This window comes from Crotalus tigris, unplaced genomic scaffold, assembly GCF_016545835.1.
Source record: "Crotalus tigris isolate CLP2741 ecotype Arizona unplaced genomic scaffold, ASM1654583v1 scf7180000019143.106728444:792265, whole genome shotgun sequence".
Classification (NCBI taxonomy): Eukaryota; Metazoa; Chordata; class Lepidosauria; order Squamata; family Viperidae; genus Crotalus; species Crotalus tigris.
In genome coordinates this window covers 24780-48635 of record NW_024097400.1, presented here as the reverse complement: position 1 = coordinate 48635, position 23856 = coordinate 24780, and the positions used below count along the sequence as shown (strand labels likewise).

The following is a 23856-nucleotide window of genomic DNA, read 5'->3' as shown; positions in this document are numbered from 1 at the left end:
TTATTTTATCCTGTTGTTAAAATTCACTTTTTGGATTCAGGTGGAGCTATAAAATCTCATGGATATGTCTTCTTTTAAGTTGTGACAACTGGCCAGCGTAGTTGTACATGCTCTCCTACTGGTTGTGATTCCCGAGGCTTAGTTGAAGCTGCTTTTAATCAGTGATGGAGTGCGGTTCCGATCAAGAATCGTGATTTTGTCTCTGTAGTTGTCTTGAGTCTAGGACTTTGAGCTGTGTGTATAGAGATATATTGAATAATAATGGGTGAGTTGTTCTTTTTAAGTCTTAACAAAGTCCTGGGCGTGTTAACCGAGAGGAGGAAAAAGTCTCAACCTTGGCTGCTTTAAGCTGCAAGCACTTCAGCTCCCAGAATTCCCTAGCCAGCCTGTGAGCCATCCTCCTCTTGACTGAGAGTTTCAAGGTCAGGAAGCTGGACCCCCACCATTCAGGGATGTTGCCCCCCCCCCTCTTTGTTGGCTCTTGTGGAATGCAGGCAGGTGGCTGCCTTCTCCAGCGGGTGCATCCAGCTCCCAATTGCCCCCTCCCCACTGACTGGAGCTGCTGGGAACAAGTGGGGCGTTTGCATCTGGGGCTGCCTGGAAAGAAAGCCTGGTGCCGTGCAAAGATCTTTCTTCTGCAAGGGACTGCATGTTGCTCCGAATGGGCCTGTTGCAAAGGGTCCCTCCCCGTGGGGGTGGGGGCTCAGCCCAGAGGGCTGGGGGTAACAGAGGTGGCCCTCTGTGTTTTCCCTCACCCAAAGGCCAGCCTGAATAAAGCTCAGTCCAGGACAGCCTTCCCACCCCCTGCTATTCAAAGGAGCCCCCCCCCACCCAACCGAGCTCAAAATGTTTGCCCCCAGCTGTCCGCACTGCCTTGTTTCCCCAGAAACCCTTATTTTTTTCCAGCAAAACAAAGCTCAAAGGGGGGTGGGGGCTAATGGGGGCAGCTCCCCCCTCTTTTGGCACCCCTTCCCCATCTCCCCACCCCACTTCATCTGGCTGCTTTGGATGTTGGTCTGCACGCTCCCTGGCCCTGTTGCCATCGCCTAGGTAACCGGGTGCGCGCCTTCGCAGGCCGGCTTTGTTTCCCTGGCCGTGATAAATGTGCAGAACTCTCCAGGGGCTTTGCACAAAAGGCTGGCCTCTCTCTTGCCTTTTGTGCATCGTGGGGAGGGGGGCAGAGTATTTATCCACACTCCCCCCACCCAAGTGATATGAGCCTAATTTGCAGCAGCCTCCCCCTCTTTGTGAGGGTCCCAACCCTCCCCCCATTTCAGCCCACCTTCTCTGTATTGGGGGGGAGTGGGAGTCACGGAGAACTAAATTTCGCCTTGCATTGGAGAAAAGGGCAAGAGAGGTCATAAAACAGGGCAAAACGTACTTAACAAGTATCTCACCTGGCAACAGATATTTTGGGCTCAGTTGTCGTAAGTTGAGGACTACCTGTATTGGCAGGTTCAGTGTCCAGAATGGTAAAGGGTCTCTTGCTTGAACATGGGGTTGGACTAGAAGACCTTCAAGGTCCCTTCCAATCCTCTTTTTCTATATTATATTCTCAATCTCTGCAACTTTGAGAGGGTGGACTTCAATTCCCAGACTTCCCCAGCCCCTCTTAAAGTTGCAGAGATTGACAAACCCTGGGCCAGGGGTCTGCAACCTTGACAACTTTAAGACTTGTGGACTTCATTTCCCAGAATTCCTAGCTGGCTGAGGAATTATGGGAGTTGAAGTCCACAAGTCTTAAAGCTGTCAAAGTTTCAAAGTTGCAGACCGCTGCCCTGGGCTAAACCAGTTAAATTAAAGGGCAGATGTTTTAAAAGGTGAAGGATTTGTAAATTTCTTTTTAAGACAGTGCTTAGAAAAAAAACCCAATTCTGCTCTTCATAAGGACATTCCACTTTCTTACTCAAGGTTCAGCGCTGGCCAGAGATTAGCAGAGGCCTTTCTTAAACAATGGCCTTCATTTGCAGATGTGTTAGTTTCTATCTGCATGCATAATAAAAGGGCACTTGAGGCTGAATAAAACATTGTCAACTACATGTGGCTTACAGAGAAGAAAAGAACAGATAGGCAGGACAAAGTAGAACAAAGAGGAGCAGAAAACAAACTGAGTTTTAAAATGTTAAATGGTATTAGTTGCCTCTGACCCTAAATGCCTCAGGAATTTAGGAGGGTGGGTGCTCCATCGCTGGAGGTTTACAAGAAGAGACTGGACAGCCATTGGTCTAGAATGGTGCAGGGTCTCCTGCTTGAGCAGGGGGTTGGACTAGAAGACTTCTAAGGCCCCTTCCAACTCTGTGATTCTATGTTCTAAATTGACACCAGGGAGTTTTGGGGTCAAGAGGAAGAGGCTTCAAAAAGCCAGGATCAGCACCAGCATTATGGTGGATCTCTTGATACATCAGACCCTTTTGCAGCAGTTCCTGGTTTTGCACAGATTCATCCTTTGGTTTCTCCAGGATGGAGAAGATCAGCAGATGTTCTTGGTGGCCTGCACATCAATGGACAGGGATGGTTACAAAGGGAGCTTCAACCAAGATGAAGAATGTGTCTCTGTGGCACCGAGACCTTTGAACATCTCAAACACTTTATATCCTCCCTCGGTTAATTTGCTCCATTGCATTTCTCTGCTGCAAATCTCTCACTCTTGCCTGGGATCAGGCAGGAGAAAAGAATCTGGTGTGAAAAGGGAGCTCAAAAATAGAGGACTTCCACATCTCTGGATGTTTCTCAACTATGGTCACTTTAAGAGGGGTGCACTTCAACTCCCAGAATTCCCTAGCTGGCTATGCCGGCTGGGAAATTCTGGGAGTTGAAGTCCACCCCTTTTAAACTGAGAAGTAGTGATGTAATAGGTTAATTTCAACTTGAACAAACATATGGCCCTCTTCAACAGATGCGATTCAGAACGGTAGAATCGCTTGCAGTACCTTTGAATGTGGGTTTTAGTGAATTTTGCCCTTGAGGGAAATGTCTGAGACCCTTTAATTAACCATCCTCCAAGGAGACCGGAGGGGCTACAGCTGTTAGTAGCTGGTGTAATGGACCAGGAAGGCCAAAACATCAGGAGAAGGACGCAAGTGGCCATAGGGCAAATTCATAATGCTGGGTTCTTTCCCCCTCTTTGGGGTGACCTCAGTCTCCTCAGCAAGATGACTGGGTTACTCCCCAGTCTGGGGGTTCATCACTATTGTGTTGTTTTTATCATTTTTATAAATTGTGATGTCCTTTTAAAAGCCTCTGCTGGATTCAGGATTTCATTCATAGCCCCTTGGAAGCTACGTGATATTGGTGAACCCCACATTGATGCCTGCTTCTAGTAGTTATGGTGTTGGGTTCCATGCAGAGAAGGTCCTAGGCCAGGGGTCACCAACCTTTCTGGGAAAAGGAGGGGCAGGCGCCTTTATGCACGTATGCGCACACCCGCAAATGTGGCCACGTGTGCATGTGTGCAAACAGGGCCGTGAGCATGCGTGCTCCGCAAATGGGGCTGCTAGTGCCAGCGAGAGGCTCACAGCTCAGCTAGTGCTGGCTCTCAGCTCATGGCTCAGCTTGCACCGGTGAGAGGCTCACGACTTGCAGCTTGGCTTGCGTCGGCACGACACTCACAGCTCAGCTGGCACTGGCACAAGGGCAGGGGGCATGTGTGCGCATGCACTGGCCAGCCACTCACGTGGACTGGTGGCCAAGAGGCCACGGCCTGGTAGTGGGCCATGGCCTGTAGGTTGGGGACCTCTGCCCTAGGCCAGGGGTAGGCAACCTTGGCTCTTTTATGACTCGTGGACTTCAACTCCCAGAATTCCTGAGCCAGCATGACTGAGCATGGAAACCTCTCCCTTTCCCCTCAGTGTGGCTGGCTCAGGAATTCTGGGAGTTGAAGTCCACAAGTCATAAAGCAGCCTAGTCAGGGGTAGGCAACCTTGGCTCTTTTATGACTGGTGGACTTCAACTCCCAGAATTCCTGAGCCAGCCATGCTGAGGGGAAAGGGAGAGGATTCCAAGCTGAGCCATGGTGGCTCAGGAATTCTGGGAGTTGAAGTCCACGAGTCATAAAAGAGCCAAGGTTGCCTACCCCTGGCCTAGGCCATCATCTACCATCTACAGCCTTCTCCTGGGTATAAAACCTGGGCTTCCTGCATGCCACACCGCACCTTTAAGGCTTAGCCGATTTCTCCTTGCTAGCTGGCCTTCGACCCAACACAATCATGGCCATCTCTGTGGAGATTCTCAATCATCCAGGACAGGTCACAGTTGTCCCAAAGATGCTTTTCCAAAAAAGATAGTTGGACTTTTCTTAGTTTTTTTTTCTTTGAAAACATTTCACTTGTCATCCAGGAAGCATCTTCAATTCTAATGTTTGTGTGAAATGTTTTTCAGAGAAAAAAACCTACAAAAGCCCAGTTGCCTTTTGGAAAAGCCCCTTTGGGACATGGTCTCCTCTGTTCTGAGCCTCCGTGTTGATTGCCCGTGGAGGACACTAGACTGCCTTCTGCTCTCTTTTTATTCTGGTCCCCTCCCCTGTCTCCAGTCTTCCATAAACCTCTTCCAAGGAAGCCTTGTTCTCCGAAAACAGAATGGGGGGGGGGGGAGAGAGAGAGAGAGAGAGAGAGAGAGAGAGAATGAATCTCTCAGCGTTCTATCTTTTCACAGGCATCGTCCTCTCTTTGAAGAGGACTGCTCAGCCCAGGCTTACAGGCTTAGGGCCTTCCTTGCAAAGGAGGGGGGGCTAAGGGGGAAGGAGCCGGGGAAAGGCTGGGGGACTCTGGGTTTGAGGGAAGAAAGGTGTGATGGACAACAATCGGTGTTACAATTGTTGGGTGAGCAAAACCAGCAAATTAATCTTTGATTTCTTGTGATTTGACCAGTTGGGTCATACTTCTGGGTGGAGAAACTGGTCAAGAACTGAAGCCATAGGCTAGGACAGTGTTTCTCAACAGTGGTCACTTGAAGATGGGTGGACTTCAATTTCCAGAATTCTGGGAGTTGAAGTTCACCCATCTTAAAGTGACCACAGGTTGAAAAAAAAACTCATCTCCCTTGCTTCCAAACTACTACTCTTGGTAGATTGTAGCTTCATCCTGTTGTAATTGTATGCTTCCTGCATTGTGTGAAGGTGTGGTGCTTCAGCGCTGCAAATGAGGTCCTTCTTCAAACACCGATTTGGGATGTCCTCGTTCTGCAGGCAGGCCAAGCCAGAGGTCCAATCTTTGAAGTCCCACCCTCCGAAATGGTTGTCACTTCTGGGCATGTACAAAGCATTGAAATAGTTTTTGAGCTGGTGGCCACAGGGAAAGGCTGGTGATGGCTGTGAAATTGTGCTCACAGTGCAGGGTGTGGTGAGGATCTGTCTCCGGAGTTTCGGAGAGCAGAGGGCTATGCAGTCAGGTCTATACAGAGAGGGTGTCTGGGGCTGTCCTTTGGGGCCTGGCCTGCAGGTGGGGGGAGGAGGAAGCTGAGCAGTTCCCACCTTGCCCAGGTAGACGTCTGCGCTCGGAATACCTGGAGGCCTGGCAGATGTTAATAAGCAGCGGTTGGGTGCCATCCGTGTGTGGCTAGCAGAGCTGCCACCTGGATGGCAGCTTGACTGCATGACCCAGTTGGCGTAGTGCGCTGGCCTGTCTCTAGGACTGCTTCACAAATGCAGGTAGTCCTTGATTTACGACAGTAATTCGGATCAGAACTTCCATTGCTAAGCAGTGCAGTTTTCAAAGCACTTTGTGGCGTCCTCCTTTCGCTATCTCTCAATCCCATGCCCCTTCTCCTGATCTTATGGATGAACATCTGGGGCAGGGGGTTGGACTAGAACAGTGGTTCTCAACCTGTGGGTTGGGACCCCATTTGGGGTCAAACGACCATTTCACGGGGGTCGCCAAACAACGCAGTCCGCCATTTTTCCCCCCCTTTTCCTTAGCTGTGCTACTCCCTTTTATTCTATTGCCTTTTGAAAGCCAATAGAATAGACTCTCTTGAATAGAGTCTAATTCTATTGGCTTTCAAAAGCCAATAGGAATTGTCCAGGCTGTCTCTGCCCTGCTGAGCCCGCCAAAAGTCCCATTCTGCAAACGGTGCTGCACCAGTTGAGTAGTCCTCGACTTACGACCGGTTGGGGGTTGTGGCAGTAAAAAGGTTGAGAACCACTGGACTAGAAGATCTCCAAGGCCCCTTGCAGCCCTGTGATTCTATGATTCTGTGACTTGGGGCTTACTAGAAAACCTGTACGGTCCCTTCCAGCCAGTTGTTCTATGACTCTATGAGTTGGGGGTTGGAGTAGAAGACCTCCAAGGTCCCTTCCAGCCTGACATTCTATGATTCTGGTGATTGTGGGCAGGGGGGACTGTAGCTCCTTCCAGTTGCAGTTGTGAAGACCTCCAAGGTCCCTTCCAACCCTGAGATTCTATGACTTTGGCCAGGGAGCTGGACTAGAAGCCTTCCGAGGGTCCCTTTCAGAGCTAGAGTTCCATGATTGTATAAGCCGCGCCCTGCTGGATCGGACCCCTGGCCCTTGTCTTCCCCGTGGCCAGCCAGCTGCACCAGGAAGCCTGCTAGACTCCCAGCCTTCGCAGGCAGGCGTGCCACTGCGGAGGCTAATCGCTTAATAACAGGGTTCCCACAAGTCAGTCCAGCCCTTTTTTGAAGCCAGCCAAGTTGGTAGCCGCATCGCATCTGGCAGCAGATTCCGAGCGGAATTTACACACTGAATAAAAAAAAAAGTAGTTCCTTTTGTCGGTTCGGTTTGTTCCAGGATGCAGTTCGGTTGGGTCAGGGGTCTCCCACCGTGGCCACTTTAAGACTTGTGGACTTCAATCTCAGAGTTGGAGTTGGGGGTTGGCACAAGTCTTGAGGGTGCCAAGGGTGGAGACCCCCGAGTTGGGTTCTAGCCCAGTGGTTCTCAACCTGTGGGTCGGGACCCCATTTGGGGTCGAACGACCATTTCACGGGGCTCGCCAAACAACACAGTCCGCCATTTTCCCCCCCCTTTTCCTTAGCTGTGCTGCTCCCTTTTATTCTATTGGCTTTTGAAAGCCAATAGAAGAGACTCTCTTGAATGGAGTCTAATCCTATTGGCTTTCAAAAGCCAATAGGAATTGTCCAGGCTGTCTCTGCCCTGCTGAGCCCGCCAAAAGCCCCAGTCTGCAAATGGTGCTGCACCAGTTGAGTAGTCCTCGACTTACGACCGGTTGAGTAGTCCTCGACTTACGACCGGTTGGGGGGGGGGTCGCGGCATTAAAAAGGTTGAGAACCACTGTTCTAGCATTTGGGGAAAGGGGGCAGAGCTCCTTTGTGTCCACGTTGTCCATACCCGGCTTCTACTTGGCTTCCCTTGATTTTTCTGTGGCTTCTCGTCCTTTGCCCTCGCAGTTCTTGGAGCTTGGCCAAACATTAGCTGATAGGCGGGTGTCTGTAATCTGCAAGCGGTGCAGGCGGTCCTCAACTTGCCACCGCTCATTTAGCGACCGCTAATGAATTCAGAAGGAGGTTTGGGCGTTTGAAGAAATGGGCGAATCTTCCTCCAGAATGAAATGATGGGGTGATACAGCCCAACAGCACCGGGATCCCCTTCTTTGAACCAGGACAGGTCCAAAGGCGGCTTCTCCGGCCATCAGTGCAGGTGGTCCCTCACCTATGACCACAGCTGAGCTTAGAGTTTCTGTGGCTAAGTGAGACAGTGGTCAAGTGAATTTTGTCCCATTTTACGACCTTTCTTGCCACAGTTGTTAAGAGAATCACTGAACAGTTGTTAAGTGAATCCGGCTTCCCCATTGACTTTGTTTGTCAGGAAGTGGCAAAGGGGGGGTCACGTGACCCCGAGAGAGACGGCGACCGTCACGAGTCAGTTGCCAAGCTCCTGAATTTGGATCACGTGACCCTAGGGATGCGGCAGTGGAAGAATGGTCGTAGGTCACTTTTTCCAGTACTGTTGTAACTTTGGATGGTCACTAAACAAACTGTTGTAAGTCTGTAAATGTGGACCAGGATAAAATATATATCCTTTAAAGCAGGGGTTCTCAACCTTGGCAACTTTAAGACTTGTGGACTTCAACTCCCAGAATTCCTCAGCCAGCTTTGTAAAGCTGGCTGAGGAATTCTGGGAGTTGAAGTCCACAAGTCTTAAAGTTGCCAAGGTTGAGAACCCCTGCTTTAAAGGATGTCTGAGCTCATTTTTACTCTTGTAAGTCTGCAAAAATGTGGCGCCCAATGCTGGAACTGACTTCCACTAAGCTTTCTCCCTGCTGGCCTGCATCCTGGCTCCTCTCGTTTGTTCTAGCCACCTTGGCTGGTTCTTTCGTAGAAGAGGAGCTGAAATCCCCCAGCGCCATGTGGCTTCTGAATGCGCCAACCGCTGTCTAGACCCCAGGAGATGTTTCAGTGGAGGAGGAACTGGGGACCCTGCAGGATCTTCGCTTGGCAGTCTGGGAACCTCCTTCATCCGGGACTTGGTGGTGCCAAGATTTGGCCCTGCCCCTCTCCCCCAGGAGAACCGGATCTGGGACTTTCCTTTGGGGAGGATCGGAGTTTTGCCGAGTCAGTGGTTGTGCCCAACTTGTTCTGACAGAGTCCTGACGCCCTGCCAGCAGAGCAAGCTCCAGCCTCGCACGAGGAGGAACCATCTGCCAGTTGGCTTCTCTCTCTGAGGTGCTGAACATGGAGGAGAGCGGATCCTTAATGAGCGCATCAGTGGTGCTTGGTGTTCTTCTGCTGGAGACCTCCAGGAGGATGCAGTGCCGTGCAGTTCTGGGTGAAATTTTGGCACCCTGCTCAGACTGACTTTCTAGATCTGGCCAGGATGTTTTCTGCCTCTTGCTTGGTCCACTCCTTGTCCTCTTCCACCACCAAGACCCAGCCCAGGTCCTCTCTTCCACCAGGAATGTGGCTAGTTGATCCTTGTGGCTGGAGAAAGCTTGCCCTGAGTCTCTGAGGAAAACACTTCTCTGATAGGATAAACAAGAATTAAAATGTACAGGGGATTTTTTTTTTTTTACGGTCTGCATTAATGTTGTGCTGTTCCTGTTGTTATAATAACAGCAACATAGGACCTCCTGCTTGAGTAGGGGGTTGCACTAGAACAGTGGTTCTCAACCTGTGGGTTGGGACCCCATTTGGGGTCGAACAACCATTTCACGGGGGTCGCCAAACAAGGCTGTCCGCCATTTTTCCCCCCTTTTCTTTGGCCACGCCCCTGGCACCCAGTGATGTATAAGTGGTTGGGGGTCACCACAACATGGGGAACTGTATTATGGGGTCGCGGCATTAGAAAGGTTGAGAACCACTGCACTAGAAGACCGCCAAGATCCCTTAATTTTATTATTATTTTATTTTGGAATAAGGTTCCCACATTGGACAATTTGGAGAAGTCACTTCAGAAAGTTAGTTGCCCAATGAAGAGGGTTTGGGTGGAATTCTGCAGGGTGGAGTGTGAAATTCTTTGCACTTCCATAGTTATAAATGTACACTTAAGTTTTGGCACACACGTGTGACCAGGCAGCTAAGGGATACGTGTGAATGTCTCTGTGCTCGGTCCCATGGGGCTGATCTGGATCCCTGCCCTGGAAACCTGCTAGAGAAGTTCTCCCTCCCCTGAAGGGATCCTGAGTGATCTCTCGCCCAGTTTCTCCCTGCCCAAACCAGGCAGAGACGCTCAGAAGGTGCTTAATTCTCTGCCTATGAAATGTGCTTTGTCCGAAAGGCACCTGGATTTTCTTGGGGGGTTTTTCCCTTGAAAACGTTTCACTTCCCATCCGAGAAGCTTCTTCAGTTCTGAAGGGAAGCTGAAGAAAAAAAAAAAAGAATTGAAGAAGCTTCCCGGATGAGCAGTGAAAAGGGGAAAAAAACAAGGAAAAAAACCTTGGGGACAACCACCGTGACGCGGAAGAGTTGAGCATCCCCAGTCTTCTCTTTCTAGGGAACTGCAGGCGTCCTGGGAAGAGGGGAATTCTGGGAAAAGTTCCCTTTTTCCTTCTGAAAAGCGAGGGGGTGGGATTTAGGAAGGGGAAACCAAAGACGGTAGAGACAGCTCACAGGGCTGTTTTTGGAGAAATGAACTAGCATCACACAGGTAAAGATTGACTTGGACTTATGACCACATTTGAGACCAGAATTTTCTGTTGTTACGTGAAGCAGTTAAGTTAGCCATGCCCAATTTTACGACTGTTTTGCCATGTTTGTTAAGCAATTCCCTGCAGTCATTAAGTGAATCACACAGTCGTTAAGCGAATGCGGCTGCCCGCCATTGACTTGTCAGAAGGTCGCAAATGGGGATCACGTGACTCCCTGGACTCTGCAGCCGTTGTAAATGCAGGCCAGTTGCCAGTCACCCCAGTTTTGATCACGTGACCCTGGGGGTGTTCAGCAGTTGTGAGTGCGAGGACTGATTGTAAGTCACTTTCTCAGTGCTGTTGTCACTTTGAATGGTTGCGAAATGAATGGGTTGTAAGCCGAGGACTACCCGTATTCTCCAGAAAGTGTGCGTGTGAAGTTATAATGTGCCCCAAAGATGCATTAGAAATCCCTGCATGCAGAAAGCTAGTGTGCCAGGACAAAAGGCTGCAGCTTCGCTTCCTTGCGGTGCTGCTGTTCTACTTGCCACCCCACAGTCAGTCTGGCTCCTGGTCCCTCAGCTCCTTTTTTGGGTCGTCCTTTTTGGTGGGTTGGGTGATGGGGGCTAACCCGTTCTGCCTTCCTCCCCTACAGGTGCGTCTCTTTTCTTCTAGCTTGTGCCCAGCCAGCCGATCAAAATAGAGTCCCTCAAGGTGAAAGTTGACTTTCTGAAGGTGCCCCTCGGCCTAAAGAAGCCGACTCTGAAGGAGGCCGCGGCTGCCTTGGTGGCTGTCCCGGGGCCGGCCAGATCCAAATCCAGCAGCGTGAATCGCTACAAGGCTCGGCATTCAGACAACATGGACAACGAATCGCAATATTCAGGGTATTCCTACAAGTCGGGGCACTCGCGCAGCTCCAGGAAGCCCAGGTGAGCTGGCCAGCCGGGCTGTGTTTGGGGCAGGGGGAGGAGGAGGAGGTGCCCGGGGGGGGGGACTGGAAAGATCTGGAGAACCTTGGTAGAGGTTCAGCAAGGATATCAGTCAGGGGCCTTACCTTGAGAAGTCGCTCCATCGCTGGAGGTTTTTAAGAAGAACCTGGACAGTCACTTGTCTGAAATGGTATCCGGTCTCCTGATTGGGAGGGGGGTTGGACTAGAAGACCTCCTGTGATTCTGTGAGATAAATAAGATACATTGGTAGGTAGGTAGGTAGATGATAGCTAGATAGATAGGTAGATGATAGATAGATAGATAGATAGATAGATAGATAGATAGATAGATAGATAGATAGATCGATCGATCAGCTTTCCTCCCAGAGTTGTGGGTGCTGCATCTCTGGAGATGGGGGTCCCCAACCCCCTGTCCGTGGACCGGCACCAGGCTGCGGCATGCCAGCAACCGGTCCACACAAACGAGCACAGCCCCATCTGCGGGATGCAGGCAGTACATGAAACCGGGCCCCCTCCGGTCTGCAGAAAAACCTCTCTCCACGGAACTGGTCCCTGGTGCTCCAAAGGTTGGGGACTTCCAGCATAGGGGCTCCTGCTTGAGCAAGGAGTTGGATTCGAAGACCTCTGAGGTCCCTTCCAACCCTGGTGGTCTTCTATTCTGTTCAGTATTGCTTGCTGCAAGGGGTCCTTGGCGCTCTCTGAGCTTGGTGGTTTTCTTGCAGATTAGGTAACATCATTAATACTAATCAATGTTGCCTAGTTTGGTCATGAAACGTCTGCAGGAAGAGCACCAACTTCAGAGAGCACCAAAGACCTCTCCTTTCAATCCAGAGCCACAAATATTCCCCTTTATGGCCGTTGTTTGCTAACACTAGAATGGAAACAGCTTCACAGGCGCTGGGAACAGCCGCCTGGCTCAAAATTTGAATGCCAGAGAACCGGAAGTCTTTGCTGCCACCTAGTGATGATCTGGAACGCTGCGGTTTGGACTTGGTGGCCTCCTTCTCAGTCCGGCTCGGAAATGTTCCCCTTTCCGCAGGGGGCGCCCGGAGACCCTCCAAGGGTCAGTTCATTCTGGAGGGCAAAAGGAAGAAGCCTAAAATTTAAACTCAGCAAACTTCTCAGTCGTATCTCTCAGTCTCAGCAACTTCCTTCCGTTCCCAGAATTCCCCCGCCTGCCGCTCCATATTTGAAATCCACTCGTCTTAAAAGTTGCTGAGATTGAGAACAGAGATTTGTCTGAGGGTTGTGAATTCTTTGCGCTGTACCGAACAATGGATTGTCGCATTGGAGGCTTCCTTCTTGTTTGCAATAATGACGTTGCAACATATTCGGGAGTCAGAAAGCTGAATTGAGGACCTGCGCTATATGGCTGAATCTGGTGTGAAACTCGACTGACTGATTGCCAGTTCCTCAGCTCTGAAGTTTGGAGACCCCCAGGGTGTAGTGTGACGAGTAATCCCGGCTGTCCTGGATTCAAATTCTTTGGCCTACGACTCCATGCAAGGGATACCTCAAGTCCCCTTTTTGTGACTCTCGGAGCCACCCCTGGGCTTGTGGATTGTGTAAGGAAGGGTTTTTGCTGTTTGGCGGTAGAGAAGAGAAAAAAAAAATCTGTGACAGAGGCTTCCAAAGAGGGTGATGGGCAGCCCTCGACTTACGAGCACAACTGAGCCCCAAATTTCCATTTCTAAGCGAGACGTTTGTTAAGCGAGTTTTACCCCTTTTTAACCCCTTCTTTTGAAACTGCTGTTAAGTGAATCACTGCCGTTATGAAATTGGTAGCCCAGCTGTGAAGCGGGTCTGGCTTCCCCATGACTTGTCCCCTTGTCAGAAGGGCACAAAATGTGAGCACATGAGGCTGCAACCGTCATAACTGAGAACCGAGTGTCCTCATTTTGATCACGTGACCGTTGGGGGAGGCTGCAGCGGTTGTTAACTGTGAAAAATGATCAAAGGTCACTTTCTTCGATCAGTCACTAAACAGACTGTTGTAAGTCGAGGACTGCCTGCCTGCCAGATCCTTAACTTCGTCTTTCTTCCACGAGCAGCAGCTGGAGGGGGGACCCCGCCTCCCCGTCCCCATGGAGCAGCCGGTTAGGGAGGAGGTGGGTGCTGCAGTGCTTGCCAACGGAGCAGCCCCCCTAACTCCCGGGACCCCCCCCCTCTCGCCCCGCAGAGACCGCCGAGAGCGGCACCGCTCCAAGAGTCGAGACGGGAGCCGAGGCGACAAGTCGGTCACCATCCAGGCCCCTGGAGAGCCCCTGCTGGACAACGAGTCGACGCGAGGCGACGAAAGGGTGAGCGAGCAGACGGGCCGGGACCCCGCTTGGCCCCCCCTCTGGCCTCCGGGTCCGCTCCGGGGTACGGCTTTTCCCCCAGGATGGAGTGAAAGGGTCCCTCGGTGGAGTTTGGGGAGGCTTCCCTGTGCGGATGTCTTTCCGGCCTGGGCTTGAGGTGGAAGCGGGAAGAGCAGGTGGTCTCACCTCTGGCGCCTGTGTGGCGGGCTTGAATTCTGCTCCTGCTCCTCCTTTGCCTGCCCTCCATCCATTTATCTTTCATCTCTCTTATCTCCAACACAGGGGTGTCAAATTCAATTTCACTGAGGGCCACATCAGCATTGCGGTTGCCCTGCGGGGGTGGCCAGGGGGAATGCAGCCTACTGGGTGGGCATGGAGGGAGTGGGTGTGGCCTATTGGCTGGGCGTGGCTACATCGTTCGCGTCAAGGGTGCCTGTGGGGGCCTGGGCAGGAGTGGGACAGATCTGAGGGTCTCTGCAGAAGGGGGGAGGGACCAGGGCAAGTGCCAAGGCATGGTCCACTGGAGAAGCCTCACCGTTCCTCTCAGGCCATGTGGGAGGGCTGGATGGTGGTACGGGCTGCCTGGAGCCCTGGACAGCAGAGGTCAAACACCCAGCCTGGCTCTCGAGCACCCGTGGCACCAAGCCCAGCCCCACTTCCCCAAGGGGTCACCCAGGTGCACTTACCTCCTCCTCAAGGCTGCTGCTGCTGTGCTTGCTCTCCTTAGCCAGGTTGCTCATGATGGGTACGAGGGCAAAGTCAGAGGGAGGCGCATTCCCTCTCCAAGTGGGGCGCCACTTCCAGGCGATGGTCCATTTCTTCATTCCTCACAAAGGGTGACCCCTCCCCAGCATGCACCCAGGGGGGCACGGCACGGCAGGGGCTGGTTCCTGGCTGTTTCCAGACGGCCTTGTGGAGCTAAGACTGAATGCGTTTCAGCCTAGATAGCCACCACAAAATTGTACATTGGCTCCCGGCTGGCCTGGGCCAGGATCAAGGCAGCGGGGGCCGTTCCCTCACTGTTTCCAGGATGGCTTCGTGGGTTGCATGAAACCATTTTGCGGGCCGCATCCGGCCCCCGGGCCTTGGGTTTGACATGTCTGCTCTAACATCTGTCATTTCTCTGTCTCCATCCCTGCAGCCATCTATCTCCCCCCTCCTCCTTTTCTCTCCCTCCCTCCCTCTATTTCTCTCATCATCATCATCATCATCATCATCATCATCCAGCAGGGGGAAGAGCCTGAATGTGTGGGTAGGAGGGTTTCCACAGTTCTGCTTTCTGTCTATTTGGGATCCTTGCAGGACACCTTCAACCCAGGGGTCCTTTCCAGAACCTTTGCGACTGGAGGGGACAGTTCCCCCCCCTTGACCCCCTCCCCCCGTGGCCTTTGTTTCCCGGCAGGATGACAACTGGGGCGAGACGACCACTGTGGTGACCGGCACGTCCGAGCACAGCATTTCGCACGATGACATCACACGCATCACCAAGGACATGGAGGACAGCGCCCACCTGGACTGCTCCCGCCACCTGGGGGTCTCGCTGGCGGGGGCCCTGGCCCTCCTCTCCTTCCTGACCCCCATCGCCTTCATGCTGCTGCCCCAGCTGCTGTGGGGGGAGCAGCTGAGCCCCTGCGGGACCCCCTGTGAGGGCCTCTTCATCTCGGTGGCCTTCAAGCTGCTGATCCTGCTGCTGGGCAGCTGGGCGCTCTTCTTCCGCCGCCCCAAGGCCTTCCTCCCGCGGGTCTTCGTCTTCCGCGCCCTGCTGATGGTGCTGGTCTTCCTCCTGGTGGCCTCCTACTGGCTCTTCTACGGCGTCCGCATCCTGGACTCCCGCGACACCAACTACCAGGGCATTGTCCAGTACGCCGTCTCGCTGGTGGACGCCCTGCTCTTCGTCCACTACCTGGCCGTGGTGCTGCTGGAGCTGCGCCAGCTGCAGCCCCACTTCACCCTCAAGGTGGTACGCTCCACCGACGGGGCCAGCCGCTTCTACAACGTGGGACACCTCAGGTAAGTGGGTTGGGCGGGGTGCCTTGGTGCAGTCGGGGATGGGCAGAGGCTGTGGCTGGATGCTGTTAAAGGTTGAGGTTCATTCTCTAAGCTCGTGGGGGGCTTCCCTTGAGTGGTCTTCAGGGGATGTCGGTGGTCTTTGGGCTTCAGTGTTGAAGGTCTCGTCCCAGGGTGGAGGCTGCCTCTGGGTGTTTTGGGATTGCACCCTAGGGGGCCTGTGGCCACCTTTGCCCGCTTCTGCCACAGTCGTTTCATTTCTACAGGGAGTCCTCAACTTACAACAGTTCATTTAGTGGCTGTTGTAACAAGTTCCGATGCCACCGAAAAAAGCGACTTTTGGCCATTTTTCACACTTAGGACCGTTGCAGCATCCCCAGGGTCACGTGGTCAAAATTCAGACGCTCGGCCACTGACTCACAGTTATGATGGGTCGCAGCGTCCGGGGAGGGGCCGTCACACGATCCCCTTTTGTGACCTTCTGGCAAGCGAAGTCAATGGGGGAGCCAGATTCACTTAAGCATCGTGTTACTAATTTAAGAACTGCACTGATTCGCTTAACAAAGGGGGCAAGAAAAGTCGTAAAATGGGGCAAAACTCACTGAACAAATTTCTCACTTAGCAACATAAATTTTGGGCTCAGTTGTGGTCGTAAGTTGAGGACTATCTGTATTTGCAGCTCTTTGTATTTTGCCCCTTTTCTCCAGTTCTTTTTCTTCCCTGGTCTCCAGTATTACAAAGTCCACTATCCAGATTTTTTTTTTTTTTGTTATCGTTATTATTGTTTGCATTGCATTTGTGGAAGAAGCCAGAGTGGCCTCCCTCATGCCCAGCCTTCAGCCATATAAAAGGGACACTAAAGCCCATCATGCTGAAAGCAAACAAGCTACATTCTGCCTTATTGTGCTGTGTAACTGGATCCCTCGGTGATCGCGCCGGTTACCTTGTTGTGTCCAACTAAAGCTGCATCTAACGTTTCTTTCTCCGCAGCATCCAGAGAGCCGCTGTGTGGATCCTGGAGAATTATTACCACGATTTCCCCGTCTACAACCCGGCCCTGCTCAACCTGCCCAAGTCCGTTCTCTCCAAGAAGATGTCTGGCTTCAAGGTCTACTCCCTTGGGGAGGGTAAGCGTTGGCAGCCCCTTCCCACGCTGTGGGGTTCAGTCCTCAACCCTCCGCCCAGAGGCCAGAATTTCCTTTCCTCCAGCTCTTGGGCTTAGCTTCCAAGATGCTTCAACCAGGTCTCCTGGAGAGCTAACTCGATTGCCGGGTCCTTCTCGGTCCTGGGCGAGTGTGATCTGGGTCAAGATCATGTGAAGCGTTGGTACCACTTTATAATGCCTTGATAAGGTCACACTTGGGGTACTGCATCCAGTTTTGATTGCCGTGATATGAAACAGACATTGAGAGTTTAGAAAGAGTGCAGAGAAGAGCAACAGAGATGATTGGGGGTCTAGAGCAGTGGTTCTCAACCTTTTTAATGCCGCGACTCCCCCCCCCCCAAACTGGTCGTAAGTCGAGGACTACTCAACCGGTTGTAAGTCGAGGACTAGTCAACTAGTGCAGCACCGTTTGCAGAATGGGACTTTTGGCGGGCTCAGCAGGGCAGAGACAGCCTGGACAATTCCTATTGGCTTTTGAAAGCCCATAGAATTAGACTCTATTCAAGAGAGTCTCTTCTATTGGCTTTCAAAAGCCAAGAGAATAAAAGGGAATAGCACAGCTAAGGAAAAGGGGGAAAAAAATGACGGACTGCGTTGTTTGGCGACCCCCGTGAAATGGTCGTTCGACCCCAAATGGGGTCCCGACCCACAGGTTGAGAACCACTGGGCTAGAGGCTAAAATATACAAAGAACAACAGTTGTCTGGTCTAGTGAAAAGAAGGACCAGGGTGACACGATAGCAGTCTTCCAGCATTTGAGGGGCTGCCACAAAGAAGAGGGGTGGGGGGTTCAACCCATTTTCCAACGCATCAGAAGGCAGGACAAGAAGCAGTGGATGGAAAGAGAAGCAACTTGGAATTAAGGAGAAGCTTCCTAACGGTGAGGACAATTAACCAGTGAAACAGCTGGCCCTCGGGTGTTGTGGGTGCTCCATCACTGGAGGTTTTTAAGATTAGACAACCATTTGTCTGAAATAGGATAGGGTTTCCTGCCTTAGCAGGGGGTTGGACTAGAAGACCTCCGAGGTCCCTTCCAACTGATAACTGTTATTTTGCTGGCATCCCGAGCCTGGTGCCCTCCAGATGTCTTACAATGCGAATTCTGGAGTTCCCAGCTGCCGGCAGAGCAGTCCCAGCTTGTCTAGGGGGTGCCAGGCTGTGGGAAGGGTGTGCTGATGTCTGTGCCAGCCCAGCAAAGGGTGCTGCGTTCTTACTTCTCTTGTGAACGGTAGATTAGATGGGCAGCTGATCACCCCAGCTGGACAGAAATGTTGATTGCTTTAAACCAGTCGATCTCAGCCGTGGCTGCTTGAAGATGTGTGGACTTCAACGCCCAGAATTCCCCAGCCACCATGTCCTCTCCCCCTCCCCCCCCGAGATCAAACGTGGACTGGCTATTTGGGAGTTCACTTGGAAATTTATCCACTCGTTGCGGGTCTAAAGTCTCGACGTGTGACTGTTCAACAATACTTTGGTGATATAACAGCCATGGACAAAGCAACTTAGGCTCATCCTCCAAGTTATGACGGTTACACCATCCCTGCAATCGTGATCACATTTCGGCACTTGGCAAACCAGCTTGCATTTATGTCTGTGTGAGCGCGACTTTTCATCGTCCTGGCTGGTTTCCTACAAGCTAAGTCAATGGGAGAAGCCCAATTCACTTCACAACTGTGGTAAAAATGCTTGTAAAATTGACTCTGGTCACATGGTGACTTGATTTATGACTGCATTGTTTAACAACCAAAATTCTGGTCTCAACTGTGATCATAAGTTGGGGGATTCTGGGAGTTGAAGTCCGAAAATCTCCAAGCTGCTAAGGTTGAAAAACGCTGACGTAGAGCATGAAACAGAGAATTTGGCGGCCCAGTTTTTGGGGGTGGTTTGTATTTTTTAGCAAGGCACATTATTCTCCACCTAAGTGAAGAGACAGACTCTTCCTTTAGAATCATAGGGCTGGAAGGGACCTTAGAGGTCTTCTAGTCCAACCCCCTGCTTGTAATGATGGTGCTTATGATCCTCCACTTTGAGGACATCAGGTTTTAGAGGCATCTCAATAACTCCGTTGAATCTTCCCTCTCTCCTCCGTCCAGAGAACACAACCAACAACTCAACCAGCCAATCGCGAGCTGTTATTGCTGCAGCTGCCCGGAGGCGGGACAACAGCCACAACGAGTACTACTACGAGGAAGCCGAACATGAGCGCCGGGTGCGCAAACGGCGAGCAAGGTGCGTCCCATCAAAAGGGCGTGTGTGTGTGTGTGTGTGTGTGTGTGTGTTTGTGTGTGTGTGTAGGAGTGATGAGTCTTTCCTAACTGAGAAAGGAAACAAGCTCAGGTTCCCACAGAGGGAAGATTCCTGACAGCTGAAATTGGACCCTTGTAGGTGTGTAAATTCTTGAGTTGGTTTGGGAGAAAAATCCTCGGATCAACTCCACTTCCAAGGAATAGCCAAATTGGTTTTGGAGGTGTCCCATTTATGAAATTTATTTGCTGCCCATCTTGTATCCAATGACCCCCAAATGTTAATTGGCTTCAGCTTTGGAATTTGATTTGGAAAACTGGGGGATCCTGGTTGCTCTCTGAGCTTGGTTGTTTTCTTGCAGACGTTTCCTTACCTAGCTAGCTACTAGTTGCTGCTAGCACTGATGGAGTTACCTAGTTGGGTCGTGAAACGTCTGCAAGAAAACAACCAAGCTCAGAGAGCACCCAGGACTCCACAGTCGTTGTCCTTCTCCTCCTCCTCCTCCTCCTCTTCCTGTTTCCACAAAACCCCCTCCCTTCTAATATTGATGATGTTCCCTAGTTGGATCATGAAACGTCTGCAAGAAAACCAGCAGGCTTAGAGAGCACCCAGGATCCCACAGTCGTCGTCGTCGTCGTCGTCCTCCTCCTCCTCCTCCTCCTCCTCCTCCTCCTCCTCCTCCTCCTCCTCCTCCTCCTCCTCCTCCTCCTCCTCAAGCCCCAGTCCCTTTAACACTGATGATGTTACCTAACTGGGTAATGAGAAAACTGCAAAAAATCCACCAATCTCTGGGAGCAGCAAGGCCCTTACAGTTCAAAGCCAAGCTGAAAATATTCTCTTCTGTCAGTTTGGAAAACAGATTCAGTCCTGACTGAAACAGCTTCTGCCCCTACGAGCTTCATATAGGCTGCCATCCTCAGTAATAGGATTAACGAGCTTAGGAGAGAGTAATGTGCTTTCCACATCACAGTTGTAAGTACCCGGTAAGCAGATTAGAATGCAGAAAGACAAATTGCACCGTCAAAGTGCTGGAAATCCTGGCGGGGTCCAAACTGGAGGGCGAAGTGAGTGCAGGTAATCTGTTAGAGAAGTTAGGGTGCAGATGGCCCTCCCCCAGCATCCCCCCCTCCTTCTTCCTTCCGTTCCTCTTGTTTGGGAGCCCCTTTTAGGGTCCTTTACTTCCTCCCCTGTGCTGGCAAAACCTCAAATGAGAGGTTGTGAATGTGTGAGCCCTGGTGGGCAGCTTAGTCTGTGCTGAAGATGGACCTCCGTCCTCTTCTCCATCCTGGTTGGCCCTGGAGGAGGAGGAAGGGGAGGGGACGCTTTGGAGACCGTGGCTTGCTGTGACGAGGCCTCCGTCTCTGCAGGTTGGTGGTGGCTGTGGAAGAGGCCTTCACGCACATCAAACGGCTCCAGGAGGAGGACCAGAAGAACCCGCGGGAGATCATGGACCCTCGGGAGGCCGCCCAGGCCATCTTCGCCTCCATGGCCCGGGCCATGCAGAAGTACCTGCGCACCACCAAGCAACAGCCGTACCACACGATGGAGAGCATCCTTCAGCACCTGGAGTTCTGCATCACCCACGACATGACGCCTAAGGTAGCCGGGCGGGGAGGGGGTGGGAGGGAAGGGAACCATGGCTGCAGGCAGATGGTGGTTTCCATCGCAGGTCCTCTGGTTCAGTTGAATTATTCTGCAGAAAGAATATCAGCCTTACCAGGTAGGCCAGCCAGGAAACTTGGCCAAGTAAGGCTACATTAACAGAATCTTGCAAGTCGGAAAGGACGAATCTCCCCGTGTCTCCTTTACAGCCTGAGAAACTGTTCCATGATCCAGTTGATCTTGGGGATTGCTCTTGGAGTTTTCTTCCAAAGGAAAAGAGAATTTTGACAGGATCAGGGTGCTCCTTGCTTCTTTAATGATAGGGTAGCTTGGACGGGTGGGTGGGTGGGAGTCCCCTCTGGCTCCCCACCTTCCAGTCGGTGCTGCCAGTGAGGCCCAGGCCGTGGTGTGCAGGGTTCAGCACGATGGGGAAATGCAGGCACACCAGTGAAGCTGCCCAGGCAGAGAGGATATTTGGGAAGAAGCTGCAGGGCAGATTTTCAAATCAGCTCATCTGATAGTCCAAGGTAGAATGCTTTTGAACATGGAGGTTCAAATGCACTAAAGCAGGATAGTGAACCGTCCTGAATTTGGAACTGTTGTGGAGTCAGAATTATTGGCTTCTTAGTTTCGGTTTAAGATTTTTTTCCCCCTGCTGGTGCAGATAGTCCGTGACGTACAACCAGTCCTCTCACAACACTCGCGGTGTCCCCTCGCTCGCACAACAGCCATTTGGACCTTCCTGGGGTTCTTCGGACAAGCAACGTTAATGGGGGGAGGGGGGGAGAAGCTGAATTCGCTTAATGACTGTGGCGAGGGGATTGTAAAATTGGGCGCGGTCATACGACGAATCCCCTTAATGACCGCATCGCTTAGCAGCGGAAATTCCTGCCCCAATTGTGTTGTGAGTTGAGGACTGCCAGTGTTTCCGTTTGGAGTGCAAAGATTTAACATATTTAGGAGTCAGCATGCAATTTAACTTAAGGCCCGTGCTCAAGGGCGCCAGGGGAGCCACAGCACCACCAGGGGGCGCCCAAGGACCTAATCAAAAAGAGGGTGAAATGGGTAATATTTAACTCAAGCCATCCGATAACCAGATTTTAGCAAATCTTTAGGTTCATTTTAAATATTATTGTTGGTGTTAACTATTTCAGGTAGTCCTCAACTTACAACTGTTCATTTACTGACCGTTCAAAGTTACAACGGCATTGAAAAAGTGACTTATGACCGTTTCTCACACTTACGACCCTTGCAGCCTCCTCAGGGTCAAGGGATCAAAATTTGGACGCTCGGCAACTAATTCATATTTATGACGGTTGCAGCGTCTCCCGGGGTCACGTGATCCCCTTTTGCGACCTCCTGACAAGCGAAGTCAACGGGGAAGCCGGATTCACTTAACGACTGGGTTACTACCGTAAATGCTGACGTATAAGGCGACCCGGCGTATAAGACGACCCCCGTCTATAGCTGGGCCGCATTCCTAGAACGTCGTCTTATATGCCGGAAACTACCAGTATTTCCGGCGTATAAGACGACCCCCGTCTTTGGCGCCGATTTCAGCGCTCGCGGAAGTCGCCTTATACGCCGGCATTTACGGTAAATTAACAGCTGCAGTGATTCCCTTAAGAACCAGGGCAAGAAAGGTTGTAAAATGGGGCAAAAGTCATTTAACTGTCTCGCTTAGCAACAGAAATTTTGGGCTCAAATTGACGTAAGTCGAGGATTCCCTCTATCGTTATCAACTCAAAATGTTTGCTGAGCTACAGCTTTGGGGATGTGGGCCCTGGAAATAATAGACTTTGGTTGAGCGTTCCCGCTCTGGATTGCAAACGTTTCTGGAAACCCCGGGTGGTCTTGTTTGATGCGCCTCTGCTCTCCTTGCCTCTTCGCAGGCCTTCCTGGAGCGCTACCTGAGCGCAGGCCCCACCATCCAGTACCACAAGGACCGCTGGCTGGCCAAGCAGTGGACTCTGGTCAGCGAGGAGCCCGTGACCGACGGGCTGAAGGACGGGGTGGTCTTCGTCCTGAAACGCCAGGATTTCAGCCTCGTGGTCAGCACCAAAAAGATCCCCTTTTTTAAGCTCTCGGAGCAGTTTGTGGACCCCAAATCGCACAAGTTTGTCATGCGGCTGCAGTCGGAGACCTCAGTGTGACCCACGGCGGCGCAGCTGAGGGGCTTGGAGGCCAGGGGAGGAGGTGCCCCGCCAGGACGGGGGGGGGGACAACGGCCTGGTGCCAGCCTGCATCTCTCCGGTTTGAGAGGGTCCCTGGGCTCGGTGGGAGACCCTCCAGGGCGTCTCTGGATGCCAGAGCTTCCCCCTCCTTCTCCCCCCTCCCCTTTATGACCCCAACTGAGGGGAAGGGCAGGGGCCTTCCTTCCTTCCTTCCTTCCTTCCTTCCTTCCTTCCTTCCTTCCTTCCTTCCTTCCTTCCTTCCTTCCTTCCTTCCTTCCTTCCTTCCTTCCTTTGTAGCAAAGCCCGCCCCAGGAACTGAGGAGGCGTGTGGGTGACAAGGACAGCATCACCCCTCCCTCCCTCCCTGAGGAATTGCTGGAAGTTACCTGTGCCAAATTCTAAGGGCTAACTCTGTTGGCGCTCTTCACCAGCACCTGCAAACATAGTTGGGCTATGGAACTTTTGTGAATGTCGTTTTCTACAAAACTACACGCCGGCACGTGCACACCCAGACCCAAGCCCAACGTCAACACAACGTCGTCGCTCAAGGCTGTTGTCGTCTCCCTGGGTCTCTGAGGTCCAACTGCACAAGGTTTGGGGGGATCCCCCAGGAAGATCTGGTGGTCCAAGGGGAGAGAGAGAGAGAACCAACCCCTGCCCTGGAGCCATCGATTCAGCCTCTCGAGGTCTTGAGCTGGAAGTTCAACAGGTCAATCACAAAACGTACTTAAAGGCTGGAAGGGGGAAGAGGGTGGGAGATTGTTTAAGACGAGGATGGCTTTTTTGTTAAAAGATCTCTGTGCTTTTTAGAGAAGTCCCGTGTGTTGTAAATACTTTTCCTCTGAGTCACTCGCTCTGTCATTGGTCTGTGGTTTGAGCAAGCTTTGGTGTGAGGTGGGGGTGGGGGTGGCACATGAGGGGTGAGGTGAGCAAGGTCCCCGCTTCCTGCGTTTGAGACAGCAGGACTTTTTTTTTCTTTTTCTTTTTTGCACTTTTGCATGTGCAGAAACTCGATCCGGCTGTTCTTTTTGGGAAGATTCCTGTGGGAAGATCTGCATTCTGACTTACCCGTCCCTAAATTTCAGAGCCCCCCCCCACCCAGCACAAAGCAGCTTGCAGAGGGTTTTCCTGTCCCACCCCCCAAGTTACTGATCAGCTGAGGACCAATCACTCACCAGTAGAGTGATGGCATCACTCTGAGGCCACTGTTCTCAATCTTAGCCATTTTTAAGATGGGTGGACTTCAACTCCCAGAATCCCCCAGCCAGCGACATGGCTGGCTGGGGAATTCTGGGAGTTGGTCCACCCATCTTAAAAGTGGCTAAGGTTGAGAAACACTACTTTAAGGTGACTTTGAGGTCCTAAAAAGACACTTTTTTTGC

General features: G+C 51.8%; 1 protein-coding gene across 2 annotated transcripts in view; it reads left to right on the top strand.

Moving 5' to 3' along the window:
• VANGL2 (VANGL planar cell polarity protein 2) overlaps positions 1–23735 on the top strand; it is a 33885-nt gene extending 10150 nt beyond the window's left edge. For both annotated transcript variants that reach the window (XM_039359910.1, XM_039359909.1), the window contains exons 3-9: positions 10690–10963; positions 13163–13283; positions 14686–15293; positions 16281–16417; positions 18548–18683; positions 20066–20297; positions 22193–23735. In XM_039359910.1, coding sequence (XP_039215844.1) covers positions 10893–10963; positions 13163–13283; positions 14686–15293; positions 16281–16417; positions 18548–18683; positions 20066–20297; positions 22193–22453 — 1566 coding nt within the window. In that variant the 5' untranslated portion in view covers positions 10690–10892 and the 3' untranslated portion in view covers positions 22454–23735. The remainder of the gene's footprint in view (positions 1–10689; positions 10964–13162; positions 13284–14685; positions 15294–16280; positions 16418–18547; positions 18684–20065; positions 20298–22192) is intronic.
• Positions 23736–23856: the final 121 nt, after the last annotated feature.